Source organism: Balaenoptera physalus, assembly GCF_965194825.1.
Source record: "Balaenoptera physalus genome assembly, chromosome: 20".
NCBI lineage: Eukaryota > Metazoa > Chordata > Mammalia > Artiodactyla > Balaenopteridae > Balaenoptera > Balaenoptera physalus.
In genome coordinates this window covers 39,180,957-39,196,299 of record NC_138901.1, presented here as the reverse complement: position 1 = coordinate 39,196,299, position 15,343 = coordinate 39,180,957, and the positions used below count along the sequence as shown (strand labels likewise).

Here is a 15,343-nt window from a genome sequence, read left to right as displayed (position 1 = left end):
GCCAAATGCTTTTTTTAAAAACATGTTTATTTATTTGGCTGCACTGGTTCTTAGTTGTGGCACACAGGATCTTTGTTGCAGCCTGCGGGGTCTAGCTCCCTGACCAGGGATTGAACCCGGGCCCCTTGCATTGGGAGTGCAGAGTCTTAACCACTGGACCACCAGGGAAGTACCAACAAATGCTTTTTTAAAGCCCAATCATTAAGGCTAAGAGGGTTTGTTGCTCACACTACATAACTCATTCTGAGACTATTATAGAGCCATACAGACTATTGTTTCTTTAAACATGCCTATTTGTGATGTGCTGTTGTCCATTATTTGAATCTATCAATACAATAAAGTCTCAATTAAATAAATGACATTTGTTCACTGAAAAAAAGAGGATTTGTTGTTGTTGTTCTTCAGTCTGCCTCCCCATAAGAGATCTGTAGTTGCTTTATAGTCTTTACCTTTGTCATTATCAAGAATTCCTACTCTGCTTTCAAAGTAGGGTTGCAGTTGGGTCTATTCATATTCCAAATTCTTATTTTAGTATTTTCTATCACCATATGGCCTCTCCTTCTTATTCTGATATGGAGTTGAAGTGTTTAGAGAATGATCATAATTAGGTATTACTCATTCTGTATCCTTTGGTCAGCTTTTAAAAATCCTGATGCCTAGGTTGTACTCTATACCAATTAAATCAGAATGTATGGGGGTAGAAGCCCTCGATCTCAGTATTTTTTTAAAGCTCCCCAGGTGATTCCAGTGTGCAGCAAGATTTAGAAACCATTGGCTTTGCTTATTAGTCATATAGTGTAGAGGTTCTTTCAGTCATCTCTTCACTCCTCAGGATTAATTAGATGACCTTATAATAATGCATTTTAGTTGCTTGAAAAAAAGACGTTATATAAATTAAGATATTACTGTAATCATTGTCACTGTTCTTTAGACTGTAAAGAAGCCATTTTTGTGGTAAAATATACATAACATAAAATTTACCTTTTTAACCGTTTTTAAGTGTACAATTCAGTGGCATTAAGTACATTCACATTATGTACTACCATCACCACCATCCATCTCCAGAACTTTTCTTATCTTCCCAAAATGAAACTCCATATCCATTCCATCCTTCCCTGCAGCCCCTGGCAACCACCATTCTACTTTCTGTCTCTATGAATTTGACAACCCTAGCTATCTCATATGAATGAGTAGAATCATACAGTATTTATCATTTTGTGACTAACTTATTTCAATTAACGTGATATCTTCAAGGCTCATTCATGTTGTAGCATTTGTCAGAATTTCCTTCCTTTTTAACGCTAAATAATATTCCCTTATATGTAGCTACCACATTTTGTTTTTCCATTCATCCATCGATGGATACTTGGATTGCTTTCACTTTTTGGCTATTGTAAATAATGCTGCCATGATCATGGATGTACAAGAAGCCAGTTTTAAGTGATAAACTGATGTCTGTTCTCCCTCTACAAGATGCTTATCTGGATAGATTGCTTGTTCTTTTTTTTTTTTTTTTTTTTTTTAAATTTTTTTGGCCTCACAGCACAGCATGCAGGATCTTAGTTCCCCAACCAGGGACTGACCCCTTCCCCCTGCAGTGGAAGCTTGGAGCCCTAACCACTGGACTGCCAGGGAATTCTGAAATTGCTTGTTCTTTATGGATAGGTTGTAGTGTTGTTCACCAGATGAGCTAGTACCTTCTCCTAGTGATTGGTCTTCCTTTCACAAAATATGGCAAAAATTTGATATTGTTCCAAATGCCCTCTAGATTTACTCATAGATGGTAGTAGAATTATTTTATTGTATCAGCTGTCTTGCCCAGGCTGTTGATCAATCCTACAGAGGTTGTGTTCTACAAATATAGTAACAAAAGTCTCTATGTCTAGTAGGAAATAAAGGACTCATTCTGTATAACTTAGTTTAACTCCAAAATGCTACTAGGACAAAATTGTAAGCCTAAAAATCAACCTGAAAAAGGCTCCCTGGACATGTTGCTCTAGAAATTGTAAACTAATTAGACTGAATCTAGAAGCCACATTAGGATTCCTTCATTTCTGCCTATGTTATTCAGATAGGCCATTTAACTCTTTTTCTTTTTTTTTTTTTTTAAACATCTTTATTGGAGTATAATTGCTTTACAATGGTGTGTTAGTTTCTGCTTTATAACAAAGTGAATCAGCTATACATATACCTATATCCCCATATCTCCTCCCCTCCCAACCTCCCTATCCCACCCCTCTAGGTGGTCACAAACCACCGAGCTGATCTCCCTGTGCTATGCAGCTGCTTCCCACTAGCTATCTATTTTACATGTGGTAGTGTATATGTGTACATGCCACTCTCTCACTTTGTCCCAGCTTACCTTTCCCCCTCCCTGTGTCCTCAAGTCCATTCTCTACATCTGGGTGTTTATTCCTGTCCTGCCCCTAGGTTCTTCAGAACCATTTTTTTTGTTTGTTTTTTGTTTTAGATTCCATATATATGTGTTAGCATACGGTGTTTGTTTTTCTCTTTCTGACTTACTTCACTCTGTATGGCAGACTCTAGGTCCATCCACCTCAGTACAAATAACTCAATTTCGTCTCTTTTTATGGCTGAGTAATATTCCATTGTATATATGTACCACATCTTTTTTTTTTTTTAACATCTTTATTGGAGTATAATTGCTTTACAATGGTGTGTCAGTATCTGCTTTGTAACAAAGTGAATCAGTTATACATATACATATATCCCCATATCTCTTCCCTCTTACGTCTCCCTCCCTCCCACCCTCCCTATCCCACCCCTCTAGGTGGTCACAAAGCACCGAGCTGATCTCCCTGTGCTATGCAGCTGCTTCCCACTAGCTATCTATTTTACATTTGATAATGTATATATGTCCAAGCCACTCTCTCACTTTGTCCCAGCTTACCCTTCCCCCTCCCCATATCCTCAGGTCCATTCTCTAGTAGGTCTGCGTCTTTATTTCCATCTTGCCCCTAGGTTCTTCATGACCACTTTTTTTTTTTTTTTTAGATTCCATATATATGTGTTAGCATACGGTATTTGTTTTTCTTTCTGACTTACTTCACTCTGTATGACAGACTCTAGGTCCATCCACCTCACTACAAATAACTCAGTTTCATTTCTTTTTATGGCTGAGTAATAGTCCGTTGTATATATGTGCCACATCTTCTTTACCCATTCGTCTGTCAATGGACACTGAGGTTGCTAAAAACGGTGGTTAGATGCCATGAAGTAGGTGGCAATGCCTTAACCGTATGCGTGTTGTCAGGCCCGAAGGCCTTTTCCATCCTTGTCAAGGGGAGTGCTAACCTTCTCTCTCCTTTCATACAACACTTAACTCTATTTCTGTACATGGTCTTAGCTTTTTATGTTAAAGAACCTAGTGCCTGAGCTGAGAGCTCAGTTTTTTACTTCTTTCCGTTCTTAATGACCACTCTTTGTTTCTTGACCTCCTTGAAGGGTATACTTTATTTTTTACAGACAATTCAGGTAGACATTTTTATAAGAGAATCAGCTGTGTTAGTCAATAAGTGGAAATTTTTTGGAGGCAATCAACTTTGGAAAGGTAGTGATTACTTATTTTAACATTGTATTTCTGAAGGCATTACTTTTTCATATTCCCAAAACCCACCTATCTATTTTTATAGCATCGAAGAAATGAATTTTCATTTGTGTGTGTTTATTTCACTTTGATCTTTTTGACACTTTTCCTTAATTTTTCACTTATAATAAAAGTCAGTTGAAAAGAGGCTTATCCACATCACTAAAAGGAGAGAAACTTTAAACTTTGTTAGTCTCTTTGGGTTAACAACTGGGCTGCATCTGTGTGCTTTAGAGGTATGGGAATGCCCCCCAAATTGAGAATCTGATGAGATAATGTGATTTTAGAGCCTATTCTACAGGTGAAACATAGCAACTTGTTCTTCTTGTCTAAAGACTTGTCTATCGAACTCTCCAGTTCGAGAAGCTAAGAGTGAGTAAACAAATCTTTTTCTTTCTAGATCTTCATCTGCTGGTGGATGTGGCCTGCAAGCAGGAGCACTTTCCACAGGAGGAAGAATTAAAAGAGTGAGAATGGATGACAAACGTGACATTGTGCACTGGCTGTAGCTGGAGGCAGACTAGCCTTGCACATGACACACTGTTGGGGCCCTTTCAGTTCTTTAAGGAAAAAAAGTATTTTTGTTTTGTTAATTGAGAATTTTGTTAATTGAGAATTGGGAATTTGGTATTTACTACAGCTGTTCAGTTCAGATTGTTTACCTTGACACACTACCAAACATCTAGCAGCCTTTTTTTTTTTTTTTTTTTTTTTTTTGCTGCCCAGGTCCCTTTCAAATGAAAGTTCCTGGTCTTCTGTTACAGTCAAAAAGCATCTAAAAACAGCTGCATCTACGGTACCGGAGAATAATCTGTGTGGGTATGCTGATTTGTCGTCTTGCCACTCTCAAAAGTAGTCAGCACAACTCCAATGGGGAGTTCAGTCTATCTGTTTCAAGTCGCAGTGTGATCCTTTTAGAGAAAATTGTGTGAGAAACAAAGGCATGTGAGGTAACCAAGATCACAGGTCTAAATGGGTCAGGAATTCCAGGGAGAAACTCTGGGAAAGAGTTAATTTTCTAAGTGATTAACCAGGAAATGCTCTTACTTCCTAACCCAGCATTCTGTTTCAAAAGCAAGGCATCCGGACTTGGACCATCCATCACACTTAACAGCCCCTGATTCTTTTATATTTACGGGAGCATTCTTCTATTTTCATATCTTTCTTTAATTTTAATGATACATTATCATAAATGGTAAGAAGGTTTTGTTAATATATCACTTACTTAATATATCTTCTAAAGAAAAGTATTTAACTTATTGAATATAATTGTATTTATAAATGCTGGTAGATTTTAAAGTTTTAAAGCTTTATATTTTTATTAATATTGAGGGATAGAGGGATAAGGGATGCATATATAATATTTTTATTTTGAAATGGGAATGTACAATGTGAACAAAACCATTAAGAGATTTAACACAGTGTTTTCTTATTTTAGATTTTTACATTCAGTAAGTATAAATTCTCATCTATAAAAGATACTGTGTGCAAAGTTTGGGAGAAACTGATTAGTAGTCACCTAACAGAAGCTATACCTCTGATATTTTTAATAGTTTATGCATGGTTTAAGCTTCTGAGAGAAGTTTGGATAGTGGGATAGACTATAATATTTTTATCTTATCCCCTCTTTAGGATCCTAAATTCAAATAGTAGGATTATGGGACTGGTTTTTAGGAGAGGTATCTTGGATGTCCACTTTCTGTGGTTGATTCCTCACTTGCTCATCCAATGACAGCAGAAAATTTCTGATTTAAAGTCTTTTAAATTGACTAGAACTTTCTTATTGGATTCTGCCTCAGTTTTCCTAATAAGCACTGCAGAAACAAAAGGAAAGCCTAGGAATATGAAACTAGTGAAAAAGGAAAGGCCCTTAGTGATATAAGTACTATTCAAGCCATGGTGGATGTAGCAATTCATTTCTTAAATTGCATTGTGCCTTCCCAATGATGTACTTCCCCAGAAGTATTACAGAGATAGTAGTTTTTTGGAAAAGGATGAGCTCTATATTGGTCTGCAGTGACTCAGTTTAGATATGAAAATAGGTTCTGAAAAGTGACCTGTTTGGTCCATCTGATTAGACTAGACGATGTCCATGTGATGAACATTTATTCATCTTTATTAGCAAGGTTTAAAAGAGGAACAGATTATCAAGACTCCTACATCTTTTGGTCAGACTGTGTATTTTGGCAGAGTATGTGAAGAGGAGACCCAGTTTCTAAATGAAGGAACTTTGCCTTTTCTCTGTCAGGTTGAAAAGCTGATATACTATGTAGGTGATATTCCTTCCCTTAAATATGTCTTTCTTGGCTTTGTATATGTTGAAAGAGATAATATCTTTTGAGGAACATGTGTCAAGCAGGAACCTTGGCATGGATTTGGTTTCAATTGTTTTAAGGTTTAATTAATGAAATGCCTTTATCAGCTTTCCAAACTTTTTTTTATATATGAATACAACAGACCAAGGAGCTGGACCTACTGCTATACTCATATGCCTGCTACCTATCAGCTAAAGCTATCATTACTGTCTTGGACAAAGTGGCAAAAGATAAAATAAAATCTTTGTGTGAATTAGTTGGTAGGGTCTGACACATGCTAACAAGGTTCCTGACTAGTGCCTCAGTATTTCAGCACCTTAAGCATGATAAATTTCAGTCAGTCAACAATAAAGTGTTTCAACTAGACTTGTCGTCTTGTTTGTTTTTACTGTTTGGTGATCAATAGAAACCTCAGTCATTATAACTCTTAATCATAATAGTGAAGTTCAGAAGAAAATGTGCTCTGTTTTCCAAAGAATCTGACTTTTTAAAAAATATCCTGAGTTTTTTTCATTTACACTTGAATAGAGATTGAATCCTTAAAATGCCATTAAGGATAAGGACAATTCTTGGACATGTTTATAGAAACCTAGTTTTTTGGAAAAGGATCAAGGTCTTCAGTAACTTTAGTCAATGCAGGTGTGAAAATAGATCCTGAAGTGTGATCTGTCTCATATAAAGTTAGGTAGTAGGTGTCAGTGAGATGGGCGATTCATTACCATAGTGATGGCATCTTTATGACATCTCTGTGGTAGTTGTGTTCTGTCAATCCCTGAGGGATAATGCCAAAACTTTGAAGCCAGAGAATAATTTCTCTTGCTTATTAATTCTGGTGACTTTGCTTGTCAGTACTGTGTAAATAAACACAATATATCAGTGAATTAAGCTATATAGAGCTGTTTGGTTTGATCCTAAGTAGCTCAAGGTACCCAGACTCATGATACCTATTATCGTCATGCTCAGATCTCAGAGTTTCCTCAAGAGAGGGCAACCACATCTGTATTCTTTTCCTTTCAACTAAGTATCTGTATTAAGTCTTAGGTTTGTGTGTCTTAATTCCTTTGCAAGTTTCAAGCAGGAATAGGTGAGGCAAAGTCAATTAGTAGGTTACTTTTTGTTTAGTTTAACATTAAAGATATTTTTACATATATCAGATATATAATAATGTATATTTTACACATTTTATGCTATACTTTTACATGGCGTACATAAAATAAAAATGTAAAACCAGGAACTTCCCTGGTGGTCCAGTGGTTAAGAATCCGTCTTGCTGGGACTTCCCTGGTGGTCCAGTGGTAAAGAATCCACCTTGTAATGCAGGGGACATGGGTTCAATCCCTGGTCAGGGAACTAAGATCCCACATGCCGTGGGGCAACTAAGCCCGTGTGCCACAACTACTGAGCTCGCGCACCTCAACTAGAGCCCGCCTGCTGCAAACTACAGAGCCCACGCACTCTGGAACCTGAGCGCCACAACTACAGAGCCCATGTACCCTGAAGCCTGCGTGCCACAACTAGAGGGGAGCCTGTGCACCACAATGAAGATCCCACATGCCTCAACAAAGATCCCGCATGCTGCAACTAAGACCCGATGCAGCCAAAAATAAATCAAATAAATTAATTAAAAACAAATCTTTAATTAAAAAAAAAAAGAATCCGTCTTGCAATGCAGGGGACGCTGGTTCAATCCCTGGTCGGAGAACTAAGATCCCACGTGCTGCCAGGAAACTAAGCCTGCGTGCAGCAACTACTGAGCGCTCACACCACAACTAGAGAGTCCACGCGCTCTGGAGCCCAGGCGCCACAACTAGAGAGAAGCCTGTGCACTGCAACGAAGAGACTGCACGCTGCAAAGAAAGATCCCGCATGCCGCAACTAAGACCCGATGCAGCCAATAAATAGATAAATAAATAAATAAAATAAATAAATAAATAATTTTAAATAAATGTAAAACCACAGCAGAATTTTTAAAAATTCTCTCCAGAAGAATTAGAGCTACTCCTATTCTTTAGGAAAGGAGCTATAATAGGTCTATACTTGCATTATGTTCTTAAGGTCCAACCAATAAAGAAAAAGTGCTAAATTAAGAATTTACTTTAGAATTTCTCTCTCTGCTCTAGGTGTTATTAGGCCTAAAATGCCAAAACTATCCCCATAAGCCCTCTTTAAAATTTTTTTTATTAATTTTTTTAAACTGAAGTATAGCTGAATTACAATGTTGTATTAGTTTTAGTGTACAACAAAGTGATTCAGATATACAGATACATATATATTTTTTTCAGATTCTTTTCCATTATAGTTTATTACAAGATGCTGAATATAGTTCCTGTGCTATGCAGTAGGTCCTTGTTGTTTATCTATTTTACATATAGTAGTATGTCTCTGTTAATCCCATACTCCTAATTTATTCCTCCGCCACCCACTTTCCCCTTTGGTATCCGTAAGTTTGTTTTCGATGTCTGTGAGTCTTTCTGTTTCATAAATAAGTTCATTTGTGTCATATTTTAGATTCCACATATAAGTGATATCATATGATATTTTTCTATCTCTGACTTTCTTCACTTAGTATGATAATCTCTAGGTCTATCCATGTTGCTGCAAATGGCATTATTTCATTTTTTAAAAATATTTATTTATTTGGCTGTGCCAGGTCTTAGTTGCAACATGCGGGATCTAGATCCCTGACCAGGGATTGAACCTGGGCCCCCTGCATTGGGAGCGTGGAGTCTTAACCACTGGACCACCAGGGAAGTCCCTCATTCCTTTTTATGGCTGAGTGATATTCAATTGTATATAGGTACCACATGTTCTTTATCCATTCATCTGTCGATGCATGTTTAGGTTGCTTTCATGTCTTGGCTATTGTAAGTAGTGCTGCTGTGAACATTGGGGTACATGTATCTTTTCGAATTGGGCTGTAGACCCTCTTTAGGGATGAAATTCTCAAGGTGACTAGGTCACTCAATACTTTTTGCCTTCAGAGGCATTATGTCCTTTAATCTTTACCACAAACCTACTATGCAATTATTCTCCACATTTTACAAGTGATCAATTTGTACAATTCTTTTGTACAAACTAAAAATTGTTTTAAATTTTGTTATGTGCTTTTTACCACAATAAGCATGTAACATAAATCTTAACCATTTTCAAGTACAGTGTTAACCATATTCACATCATTGTTCATTTGTACAATTTGGAAAGATTATTGGCAGCAGGTCAAAATTAAATGTCTGGGCACAGTCAAATATAATCTGGTCGACTTGAAAATTCAAATTTTAGAAACATATATTAGAAACTTCTGCATTATTTCTAAAGAAAGTGTTACTAGAAGGGTTATTGTTCATGAGTGTGGTAATTAACCAAAAATTAGTTTTCTTTTTGCCTATATTCTTCTCATTAAGCATATATATTTTCCCCCTTTGTTTGTATTTATGATATAGACTTACTTGCAGTCTCACATTGAAGGCCCAGGTCTGATCCATAGTATATTTCATCTCCCAGGGATGTGAGAAGAAAATAACAGATTCCAGACCTCTGACATCACCTAATCTAAAAGCTTGGTACAGGCACACTTTAGAAAAGAGCTACTGAATTTAAATTTGTAAGGGCTGAAGAAAAACTATGCATAAAATGGACAGAGTTCTTGCCAGGGTAGCAGACTTAAGACAGCAATAAATCAGAACTATAGCACAGGATCACTTTATTCTGGCTTTGTGGCATTTACAGACACTAAAACCCGAAAGAGCAGAAATGCCTTTTAACTTATATTTGCAAAACCTTGTGTCCATTATTTTATCTTCTGGGTTTCCTTTTTTTTTGTCTTTATTTCCTTATATCACCATCTATGTCTCTTGGGTGCAGAAGCTGCTTACATGTCTGTTTGTGTGGCCCTGATTTACGTGTGGTAGCTTGCTTACCCAGAGAAAGGTACTGAAGATTGAATTGGATGCAGTTTGGCTGTGGCTCAATAGAGGGAGTCGAGGAGCCGAGAGAGGCTCTCTTCTCAGCACAGGAACGTGTCTGGTGAAGTGTGCGCGCACCGGGCCCCAGCCAGCCAGGAGGAGGAGGGGCGGGATGGGGGTGGTTGCCTCTAGCTGCTCCACCCTCACTTTGTGTCAGCAGGTAGAGAGCGTGATTGCAGTCCCAGGGGAGGGAGTCAGAGCTAGAACACCAGTTACAAACCACAGGCTTCCTCCTCTAGGGAGCTGATCCAGAATTGTCTTTCTGGAAGGGAAGCACTCGAATCCTTCCGAACTTTCCAAGTCTATCCATGATGCAGAGACATTGCCCTCTGGGATTTTCTATGTTCCTGGTAGTGAATTGTTGCTGATGTATTTGCTACTTTGCTTCTTTTCTCTTTCAAGATTTGATCATTTTAATATGCTGTTCGGGGAGAAAAAGGACTTTTGTTAGAAAAGAGATTTCAGAGATGGTTTTGGATCCTCTAGAAGTGTTTTTAGAGTTCTTGGGGACAGTAGCTCTAACCTTGGAGTAAGTTTCTGCCTTTGACCTGCATGGATTATTTTTTCGGGCTGCGGAATTTCTCGGCACCTAGCTGCAGTGTGGGGCACTTGGTTTGGTTGCAGAGTAAGAAGGTGGAAGAATGAGCTGTACTTGGTTAAGCAGTTGAAACCTTTTTTTTTGAGCAGGATCTATAAAAGCATAATTGAATTTGTTTCACCCCCGTGGATTCCAGTGGGCCTGACAGCACAACAGGTTTGCAGATTTCTTTCGAAATTCTTTTTTTTTTTCTCCCTCTGCCTCAGCGAAAGAAAAGAATCTATATCACAGGTTCATGTTCCATTGCTTGGCTTTTCAGCACTTATTCTGAAGACTTAATAAGATTTTTTAACTTGACCTCTGAACACAGTGGGCTTTGTGGTTGAAGTGCATTTGTATTTACTTAAGGGTGCACATTCTGAAATCTTAGAATAAGACTTTGTTTGTACAAAGACCCAAATTCTCAAGTGTGCCTAGAAATAGCACAGATCTACTCTACTCAGGTTTATTTTTACTTTTTCAGGGTATTCTACTTAGAGCTTGTAGACTAATCACCTCCTTACTCCCCCTTTTATTCCCCACCCCCTCAAGGAATTTGAAAGCGTGTTAGGAATAGTCCTTTGTTTTACTTATGAACCTAGAAAATTACAGATTATAAGATCTGGATAATAAAGTAGTTTCCAAAAGCATCTCATGGGAAATCAAAGTGCTTGGCATTCTCAAGCAGGAGCATAAAAGCTGGAATCCCTAAGAGAGAAGGGAAAATAAAGATAGAAATATGAATGTCAACTGGGAAAAATAATTGGAAAGCCAACCTTTTCAAATATTCTTCTAATTATGAAAGTTGGAAAAGCTTGTGATGCTCAGGTTTATCCTGTGACTATGTGAAGACATATAAATTTGCACCTAGTTTACAGGCAAATCTAGGTAGAAAATCTAAAAATCGTAGTATATTTAAGTTCATGAAAAGTATTGTAAGTTCAGTGGGCCTGGAACTTTGGCTACAATGAAATACAGTTTAATGTTGAAACTTTTATGAATACATGTTGTAGCATCTTTGGACATCTCTCAAGGTGTGGCCTGAAATATTATTTCCTCTCCTTCCCCATTTTTTAAGAAAAAATTCTCCTGTGATCTTTAGTCTTTTACCGTTGACGAATTTTGTGGCTTTAAAGGACCATCTCTTCATTTTCTGAGCTGGAGTTTTTCACTCTCACCTTTGATGCATGGCCTTAGTCGTTTACTTTGCCTTGTTTTGTTCATTAACATTGGGTTTAGTGGCTCGAGAACTTGATGCATATGGAAGACCAGCACCAAGTGATCTGACATAATTAAAATTCAGGATGTGACATTCACCCTCAAGCAAAATTGAAAATTCCAAAGAGAAGCGGCAATATCTTTACTAATCATAGTGAAGATGGGAGAAAATGACATACCTGAAGCAGAAGTAGGCTGAAAATACCTTCTTCCCTGCCAGATCAGGAATACCACCTGTTCTTGGGAATATACTTTAGAGAAAGGAAGGGCCAAAACCACGACTCAGCTTTCTGGAACTGAAGCATAAGTTTCTTTTCCTCCGTTTGTCTGGATCTAGGAACCTGTGTTCGGTGTTAGCTAGTGGAAGCAGTATGTATGGCCGAAGTGCATTGCTGCAGCTGGTAGCATGAGTGGTGGCCACCAGCTACAGCTGGCTGCCCTCTGGCCCTGGCTGCTGATGGCTACCCTGCAGGCAGGCTTTGGACGCACAGGACTGGTCCTGGCAGCAGCAGTGGAGTCTGAAAGATCAGCTGAGCAGAAAGCTATTATCAGAGTGATCCCCTTGAAAATGGACCCCACAGGAAAACTGAATCTCACTTTGGAAGGTGTGTTTGCTGGTGTTGCTGACATAACTCCAGCAGAAGGAAAATTAATGCAGGTAAGGATGACTTTATTATTTTTCACTTTCCATCTGTTTGAAATATGCCTTTCTTCTTTTGTCTGCCAAACCAAATTCCATACAAGGGCTCTGCTGCTTAGCTTTCTGTTTGTTTCATCTTGTTAAGCATATTACCTTATTGGCCTTCTAAAGCAAATTCTTATTTTAAACTAGAGAAGAAACATATAAATCCTGTATTTTGTAAGATCATCTGCTTATTTTTAACTCTCGTACTACACTGCATTATATAATAAGACCTTTCTTTGCAAGTGATATATTCTGGACACTATTTTTTTTATAGATGAAATATATGGGCTTGTATTTAATTAACTCGAGGATTGTACTTTACATCATGTTTAGATTTGAAGTGAGCACCGAGGAGGTTGATTTTAATGGTCAGTAGCACCCTGAAATTCTAGAATGTCCTTGGAACAGATTTGATCAGTGTGTCACTTTTAAAATTCAGTCAAGCTTGAATGCTACGGCTGGCCTTATACCACGTGTGGCACCCTATTGCTAAACCCAAAATGGAGAGGGCTAGATTACAAAATGGACACAAGGTGTAAACTTGCCTCCTGATCACTTTGGTCTTGTCTACACATAATTTTATTATTTTCAAAAATTTTAAATTTAACATCTGTTTTTTATTGACCCACAAAGTTTTTCAGACACAGTTTCTTAGGCTTTCAGGTTGTGAATTTTGCCTATAACTCATTCATAGCCTGCTCTTTATGTGTTTAGTGTATGAACTGACTGAGGCCATAGCATTTCATAGATGACTTGCTCATTCCCCATGGTGAAGATAGAGCCTTGAGGGTTCTACCTTTTTCATGTGGCATTCTAGTATCTTACTCTATAAAATTATGTTGCTTATTGATTAAAATTCATTTTATAAAAGGACATTTCTTGCTGTAGCTCTTAGTCACAGGTGAAAAATGTTAAATATCATTCATCTCAGCATCTAAGCTCAGATTTTTATTTTGTGACATAAACAGAACCAAAATATTGTATGAATTTTAATTTTTGTCCACTGAGAGGAAAAAGATGAGAAAATTTAACAAATTATAGAACTCTCTTTGCCAAACACGGATTTTTACATATATGACTTAGTGGCTCTTCATGATCACTTCTTAGGCAATGTTTTGAAGCTGGGATAAGTGAAGTGGAAGAAGAATTGGGTGAAAAGGAAGGCTCTGCTATTTAGAAAAATAAACAGGCAAAAAGAGTATATCTGGAAAAAATAGTGTAAGAATTTTTGGATAAGAGTCTATTCACTTAATTTGAACTTTAGGATAGAATTAGGAATATTTAAAAGTTGAAACCATAAATCATTTTGAATACAACAATTGGAAAGGAAACTTCCATCCTGACCTTGCCTAGTTTATACCTTGAGGCATGAGGTATGTGCTCCATTGTAATTTTTTGCCCTAAGTAATTTTACTATAGAACCATATTCTGGAGGCTCTGAGGTCTTTGGGAACCATGCTAAGCTTTGTGTCTTATTAATGTCCTGTGGCAGCATGTTCAATGGGTTAATTATATGCTGCATAAAATAGTGTCTTTTATTTTAAATGTTTTATCTTCTATTATCATAAAACTCCACATAAAGTTTCTGTGTATTCATAAAGGAAAAGGTATATAAGAGATACTAGCTGGCATTCTCTGCCATTTATTACCTTGTCAGTCTGTATCATATCTTCTCTTATTTTGCCCTTTTTCTCACTCTGGTAAGTGTTGCTTAATCTTTTTTTTTTTTTTTTTAACCTATTAACTTTGAATCTATCAGTGTACTTTAAGTATTGATTCTTTACTTTGTGAAGAGGGAATTTCATTGTATCTATTATTTAGCAAGGCCTTTCCAGGCTTTCCAATAGATAGTTTGCATCATTGGCAATTTTCAGTCTTTCTTCACCTTTTCTCTCCATACAAGCTTCTTCTAGGTCATTAATAAATTTGTACACTAGCCTAGTATTAATCTCTGGAGACTTTCAGTATTGGTCCTGGTTTATTTTCTATTAATAAATTTTTAATTTACAGTAATTACTAAATTTTCTTAATAACCTCTTATGAGAGACTCTATTTAAAAAAAAAAAAAACTTTTGGCTGCTATGTCTCAGTTCATTTTTATCCACTATTTGATTAACTCTTTCAAAGAAGTCTAGCATGTTAGGGACACATGGTTTACACTTCTAGAATCCATGCTGTTTGTTCCTTATCAGATTATACTGCAACACAGGTTTACTCAACTGTGGTTAACCAAGCCTTCCACTCAACTGAAGTTCTGTTTAAATGTTCTAGAGCTGTGCTTTGCTGCACTTTAGCTTTCTTGATGGATATCTGTCCCCTGGTGTCACAGAACTAAAGGCAATCTTCTCTGTTGGCTTTGCAGAGTTTTGGATAATTCTGTGTATCCTTCTACCTATGAATTATTCTAGCTGCCTGTTAAGTTTGATTATCTTCAAAGATGCAGTCAGGTCTTTGTAAAATTGGGCATGCTATGCATTGGGAAATGTAAAGTTATGAGAACAGCGATTTAAAAAAATCATAATGACCTTGTTGTGGTTTCTGGAATTTCCAGAGAGTTTCAGAAAATCTGACATTTCTTTACACTTTGTTCAACTATTTCAGGGTATGTACTTTTTCATAAGGACCAAATTAACTGGATTTTCATTTGTATTACAATTTTAATTTTCCGTAGACAAAGAGAAACATCCCATGACAATGTGCCCCGAATTTGCTTAATAATAAAATAGGCCATAGAAGTGTCTCTAAAATAATTTTGCTTGTCTCAGCTTCATCTGATGGCTGTATATACAAGGCCAGGCCTTGGTGAATTTTTGTCCTGATTCTTATTCCTCACTCCTTGTACTTAGGTTTCTCTTTACCAACAGTTAACATCCATTGTACAAGATATGTTCAGAGTCTTAAATTATAATATTCTCTTTAAAGTACTAGAAGAAAGTCAAAATAGAAGAGGAAATGTTGCCTTGGCTGTATTCCTTTCAT

At 37.1% G+C, this 15,343-nt stretch overlaps 2 protein-coding genes and 1 long non-coding RNA gene across 4 annotated transcripts in view; 2 read left to right on the top strand and 1 right to left on the bottom strand.

The window, feature by feature from the left end:
- Positions 1-7,835, top strand: part of HSF5 (heat shock transcription factor 5) — a 54,525-nt gene extending 46,690 nt beyond the window's left edge. The window contains exon 6 of the mRNA XM_082440136.1: positions 4,008-7,835. Within this exon, the coding sequence (XP_082296262.1) occupies positions 4,008-4,078 (71 nt within the window). The 3' untranslated portion in view covers positions 4,079-7,835. The remainder of the gene's footprint in view (positions 1-4,007) is intronic.
- Positions 7,836-9,594: 1,759 nt separating this feature from the next.
- Positions 9,595-11,923, bottom strand: LOC309649801. Its single transcript, XR_014257308.1, has 2 exons — positions 11,859-11,923; positions 9,595-10,305 (listed from the first exon to the last, which is right to left on the bottom strand). It is a non-coding gene; the product is annotated as an uncharacterized lncRNA (long non-coding RNA).
- RNF43 (ring finger protein 43) overlaps positions 10,299-15,343 on the top strand; it is a 60,064-nt gene continuing 55,019 nt past the window's right edge. Inside the window, exon 1 of one of the 2 annotated variants that reach the window (XM_082439996.1) lies at positions 10,299-12,337. In XM_082439996.1, coding sequence (XP_082296122.1) covers positions 12,086-12,337 — 252 coding nt within the window. In that variant the 5' untranslated portion in view covers positions 10,299-12,085. The remainder of the gene's footprint in view (positions 12,338-15,343) is intronic. The other variant, XM_082439998.1, reaches the window with a different exon arrangement.